The following is a 6,327-nucleotide window of genomic DNA, read 5'->3' on the forward strand; positions in this document are numbered from 1 at the left end:
TAAATCGTGTAAGAAATGTGACCGACCATAAAAAAAATTAAATAACCCTACTCATAAGGTAAACAAAGCAAACTTTCATTTTGACCATTTTGACAGCTCGCCTTTTTTTTTAAATTTATTAAGGCTTTGGCAAAGCCATCAGCCTGAAGTTTAATTATGTTTCTGTAAACATGGTCGCCACAAAAAGGATAAGCAATTTGAGGCGGCGTGTTTGGATTGACTCGGGATTCCTTAAAACAGGCCGATACGGGTATTTTAGTTCGAGATTCTTATAATTTCGCGTTTTAATCTTCGATTAAGACACAATAGAACTATCCTATTCCACTTTAAACTAGAATTCACAAAATTATTGAAAGTCAAAATAAAAATGAAACTTTTCCCTCCAAAAGGTCTAAGAATCCACAACTTGCTTTTATTAAATTGATGAGACATGATTGTCTATTTATTTATTTCCTGTATTGTTATGCCTAGTGTTGGGTCATGGAAAATTTTTCCATTTTGAAAAAATCATATTTTCAGAAAAAGAAAATATTATTCGGGATAATTTTACAATATTTTTTCTTTAATTATCCATCATTACATTATCGTTGACACCTATCAAAAGTTGAAGTTCCTGAACGAAAATGATGGAACAAGTTTAGTGTTTTTCCCTGATATGAAATATTTTTTAACCGACTTAAAAAAAGGAGGAAGTTCTCAATTCGACTGTATTCGTTGTAGGTATGTTTGTTACGCGATTACTCCGGTATTTGTGAACCGATTGTGATGATTCTATTTTGTTGGAAGAGGACGAAAATATTCCTCCTCTAATGGTAGCAAACAAAAAGCATATCTGGTTAAACTAAAAATGTTTTATGAAAAACTGTAACTACAAAAACCCGCCATTTTTCATTCTATATTATTCATAAATGCCTATATTTCCATCTATGGGGACTGGTGACATTCCAGTGTAAGTAAGAATTTTATTTCGTTTTATTGGCCACGTGGTTTTACTGCGTGTGGCGGAACGAAATGAAAAGTGTTTACGAAGCACTGCACTTGACAGTTTATTTATTTTTAATTTCCACTTTTTTAATGATTTCAATGTTATTTTTTATTTATATTTATTTTTTTTGTGAAAAACTTACGTTATTTTGTCATCAAAAATCTTAGTTAAAAATTAATGTAAATTGATTAAGTCATTTCGAAATATCACTGAGCGTTTAAGTTTCAGCTGATTGTTTTCGAAAAAGTCCTTGGTGTCAACCAAACAAATGTCAACTCAAAATATGCAAGTGACACGTTACTTCACATAATTAAATTTACTTTTTGTGACCTCCAGATGTGTAAATTGCCGAAAATTCGTATTTCAGCCGGTTAGTTGTTATATGACAATATGTCGGACAGAAATTTCGGTGATTATACAAACAGGAACATTGTGAAAAACCCGCTACTATCGACCGCTGTGACGGGCTTGTCTCTCGAGGATTTGACACACAATGCTGTGTTGATTCCCGTTTCTCTGTCCCAGGAAGTGGTCACACGACCAGGTAAGTGCCATTTGTTTATTTATAACTCATACCGATGCGTAAAACATGTATTTAGTGCTCTTGGCACGAAAGATATACATCGCAAATAATGTATAGTTTCAGTCTTTAGTAACTGTCATTTTCGTGACTTTCACACGAGTTTCTTTCAAATTTCCTTGAAAATAGTGCAATAGGGAAGTGTTTTGACGCGTTTTAGATGAAGATTACATATAATTCTGCGATAAATTATCATTCCTTCCTAATCTAAAATGAATTAAAGTGACAACTACGCGATGTCATCTTTTCTCTACAAATCTTATAAGAACGCGCCATTCGAGACCGGGTTCACGCCAGAATTATCAGATATCGAGAAGTTATTTGATAAGCAATATGAGAATATACAAAAATTTCTTGACGATGTAACTTGTGTAAGTAAAATTAGGTTTCTTTATTACTCACTTGCTTTGTTACTGTAGGGCTCTTTGTCCAATTAAGTGGAAAAGAGAACTTACATCTAAACTATCAATGGGTTTTCATTATTTTTATTAATAATAATAATAATGCACACACTCAAAATAGCCCCGGGCTAGGGAAATCCTGTGTCGAGGATGCCATGGACACAACCACAAATTCACCAGATAAATAAATGTAGGCCATACAAATATTTCTACCAGCCTGGGAATCAAACTTTGGATCCTCATGGTATGTATGGTAGCTGGTCGGCTCCAAAGGCAGTTGAAAACCGTACACATGCTTGTTCGCTTAGCAAGTATTTGTGTCTTGTGTAGCCCTTCAGGACATCAACCATATCTATTGTTCTCCTGGCTAGTTACAATTTGGAACCAAGGCCAACAAAGAAGTGGTTTTTTTATTATTATAGCACACACACTCAACATAGACCCGCACTTGGTAAACCCTTTGTTATGGATGCCATGCACACACACATAAACAAATTACACTCAAACTCACGAGAGAAATAAATGTGGGCCATACAAATATTTCTCCCGGCCTGGGAATCGAAACTGGCACCCCTGAGCTACAGTCAGGCATGGTAGCCATTTGACCACAGAGGCAGTTAAATTGTCCTGGTCTCTACTGTTTTGATCTCTGGGCCCCAAGTCTTCTAATTTTCTTAAAACCACTGGTCATTCATTATAATTTCATTGAGACTGAGATAATGTTGCAATTAGGACAATATATTTGTTATTCTGCTAAAATCTAGCTGCAACGGTAGTTGAGTCTCAATAGAGCATCAGGCAGGGGAATGGCAGTGATGGCATTCAATCATTCAATTACTAATGTATAGACCATTGCCTTACTAAAACTACTATGAAAATGACTATGTATATTTTAATTTTTATCTTGTTTAAGTTAGACCCGTACTACATTCTCTACTCTGTCTTAGATTTGATATATATTTATTCAAGCCACATTGTCCTGTTGTACTTATACAGTTACCTCGTATCTTCTACCACCAGACTTTGACGTATATAATAGTGGTGATAAATGAAGGTACTTAAATTATATGTATTAAAAATTATCATTGTAATAGTAAAAATGATGATAATGTCACAGTAACGTCACTGTATGAGCAAATAGTGATTTGCTCATACTAGATTAGATGTGTCTGATATCATGTTAAGTGTTAAAGACTGCTTTAAAAAAGCTATTAAAAGACGAAATAATTTTAATTCGAATCAATAGAAAAAGCTTTAGAGGCTGTAAAGTTTCATATTCAATATCATTACCCTTGTACAGTCAACAGCACATCAGACTACATATTTTTGTTTGGAAATTGCCTCCAGTGCAATGGAACAAGATACATCAATGTGGAGCTCGATGTGCTGTTGACTGTACGTTACTTAGATCTGACTATCAAATGCTGCCCCCTCAATGGGCATTTGAAGTTGTGCAGATTTCCATAAGAAGAATGAGCAAGAAACTCAAGGGGTTGCTCTTTGTAAATAAACATTTACATACACATTTACCATTTACAATATTTATTTCATATGTCCAACCTGAAAGGGCTATACGAGTCGCTACCAAGGATTTTTATCATTCAAGTATGTACATAACACTCACCCTTGTTGGCCTTGGTTTCAAATCGTAATTAGCAGTGATAGACGAATTAGTGGTAACAGTGATGAAGGACTGCACGGGTTCTGAGTGAAGCCATCCAAATAATAATACCTTTACCTGCTGTGGGCATGTAACTGTGCATGTCTATTTTTTATTTTAATGGAGAAATTTAAAACCAATGAAAACCTACTGGTTGTTCAAACACACCTACCTTCTTCTCATTTATCTGCTAGAAATGACAAAGATGTACAATGACCCGAATCATCTAGTCAGAGGAGACCCCTCTCTGGGAAGTAAATAATTTAAAGAGTTATGTTACCAACATGGTAACCATTATCCCTATAATTTAATGAACACACGCCAGCACATCAAGCTATACGTTGATGTATCTTGATCCGTTGCACTGGAGCCAATTTTTGAACAAAAATGTGTAGTCTGATGTGCCGTTGTCCATACATATAACCAGGCACTCGCTGTTCTTCTCTGTTGAGTCTGTGTCAACGGGCTGGTCTGGGGTCAAGACCTGATTGTAGATTGTCCTACCTGTACAACCTAAAGGATGGCTCGGAAGGGGCTCTGTAATCGAGATATGGGACTGTTCCTCTCTGTTGGTCCAAGCTATGTTTAAAACTTACCTTTATTCACTCTTCTTAAGTTCAAAATTTCCCAGGAATTCACTATTTAGATCAATGTGAACAATGGTAACCCTGCAAATGTCATTTTAAGGCACACACTTATCGACACGGATTTGCATTAAGCTGGTCAGAACAACATGTTATGTCCAGGTAATAAGAGCGATAATGATGTACTTTTCGCGTCGGCTGTCTGAGCAGAAGCGAATTGCGCAACATCTTATTCCTCTTATTGAATGAAAACAAAGCTTTTTCTCACTCATTCATGCGAATTTTGCTTTACAATGTGTGGTGATAGATACTCTTACAACTTCTTTAACAAAAAAAATAGGTTAGTTCTTATCATGTGATAATTTTTTTGGAGCAAATTATATTGTTTATTACTCCTTAATAGGCTTAAAGTGTAAAGTGTAAGTTTTTAATTGAAATCAATGATTTATTTTAATCACATGTTTGGAAGGATAAATAATGCAGCAATATGAATAAAAATTAAAATTTAATTCGTAATTTTACAAAGAAAAATATGGCTCCATGCGTCTTAAATCTAAAAAAAATAACTAAAGTAATTAGATTTATAAATAATAATTAGTGTTGTACTACCCGTTTTAGTAAAAAAAAAATATGTTAAATAATTATAAAAAAGTAAATAAGACTGACAAAATAAATCTAGATCATATTTTGGCAGTGCTTTAACACACACCTTTTTGGAATTTATCTGGACACTTGATTGGATACGTTTTAGTAAAATTATCAGTGGTATTTTTCTAAAGTTTCTTCATTGTTATGTCACTGGAGTAATCGCCGTTCTGTTGTCTCCACAGCGTTAACCTTCTATTTGAACTTCCTAATACCTTGGTACCCAATATTATTTCAGCACTCTGTAATTTATCCTTATATTTCGCAGATATATGCGCAAGAGTTTCATGAGCTCATTCCGCCGTCTACCTTTTACCCTGCGTACCATCTATACCTGGTTGATACCCCAAATGTTAGAACCAAGTGCTTTGCAGCATCTTTTGTAATGCTTGCATTTGAATTTCTGTGTGTATACACCGATATCTTCCAGGGTTCGTTGCATATAGGGTTACCATTCCGAAATAGCAAGAAAGACTTTTTGGTAACAAAATAAAATCGAAAATGTCTCTCTCACTTGGCCGCAAATTTTTTGTCCTAAATCGAGTTTTACAACATAATTGCGAGGTAGATATTTTACTTTTTTGGATATATTATTCTGAAAAATAGGTTATCTTTATTTCATTATGTCGTTACGTTTTATTTATCGTTGGACGACTGTCGCGTCCAGCCTGCTCCCATATGACGACTATCTGTCGTGACTGTGTCGTGGACGTTTATTTAATCGTTGAACGACTGTCGTGTCTAGCTGTTCCCACTAGATCGTGACAATAATTTATCGGTGCACGTGCAGACAATGATAAATAAAATGTGATGACAATTGTAGCTGTGGTTATCTGTTATCACATTTTTATCGGGACGTTTTGTTTATCGTCAGACGACTGTCACGACAGTCTGCCGTCGTAACGTCTAAAAAGTCGTGAAGTTAATAGTGTTTTACTATATGTGAACAACTTCATTTAAATATACAAGGCACGACACTTTAAACTGCACGAATCCGGACAAATGATGTATCTTGTCAAAGCCTTACATTACAGAGTTCAAAAAGCTGGACAAGTCCTGACAAATACGGACGCACTGTAACCCTAGTTACATAGGCATCTCCTTGGTAAACTCATTAAGCATACCTGAGCTTAACAACTTAGATTGAGATCCAGAACGAATCTATATTTAATTTTTTTTATCCTCGCACCTCTTGCGCCTGCGTTCTGGGTTTCTTTCGATCAGATTTCATTCCAGTGTTAACAGGATTGTAAAAAATGCGGGAATTTAGTGTTTCCACATTAGATAGCATAAGACGGCACAATATTTGTATAATAATACAGATGGCGATAGTTTTAATGAAAATGTGGATCTGTTATACCACTATTCAAATTAGCGCCATCTATCTTATTTATATCGTACTACCAAAACTTCCAAGTTCATTCCTATTTCATTATCGATATCGAATACATTACGTATCTTAATAGGTTACT

The 6,327-nt window shown here is 35.0% G+C and overlaps 1 protein-coding gene across 1 annotated transcript in view; it reads left to right on the forward strand.

Annotated features, from left to right (window-relative positions):
• Positions 1 to 1,320: 1,320 nt before the first annotated feature.
• Positions 1,321 to 6,327, forward strand: part of LOC113234423 — a gene marked incomplete at its 3' end in the record, with an annotated part of 144,456 nt that continues 139,449 nt past the window's right edge. The window contains exon 1 of the mRNA XM_026469734.1: positions 1,321 to 1,529. Coding sequence (XP_026325519.1) covers positions 1,376 to 1,529 — 154 coding nt within the window. The remainder of the gene's footprint in view (positions 1,530 to 6,327) is intronic.

The sequence above is a fragment of the Hyposmocoma kahamanoa genome, unplaced genomic scaffold (genome assembly GCF_003589595.1).
Source record: "Hyposmocoma kahamanoa isolate Upper Pololo Valley unplaced genomic scaffold, ASM358959v1 84, whole genome shotgun sequence".
NCBI classification, from domain to species: Eukaryota; Metazoa; Arthropoda; class Insecta; order Lepidoptera; family Cosmopterigidae; genus Hyposmocoma; species Hyposmocoma kahamanoa.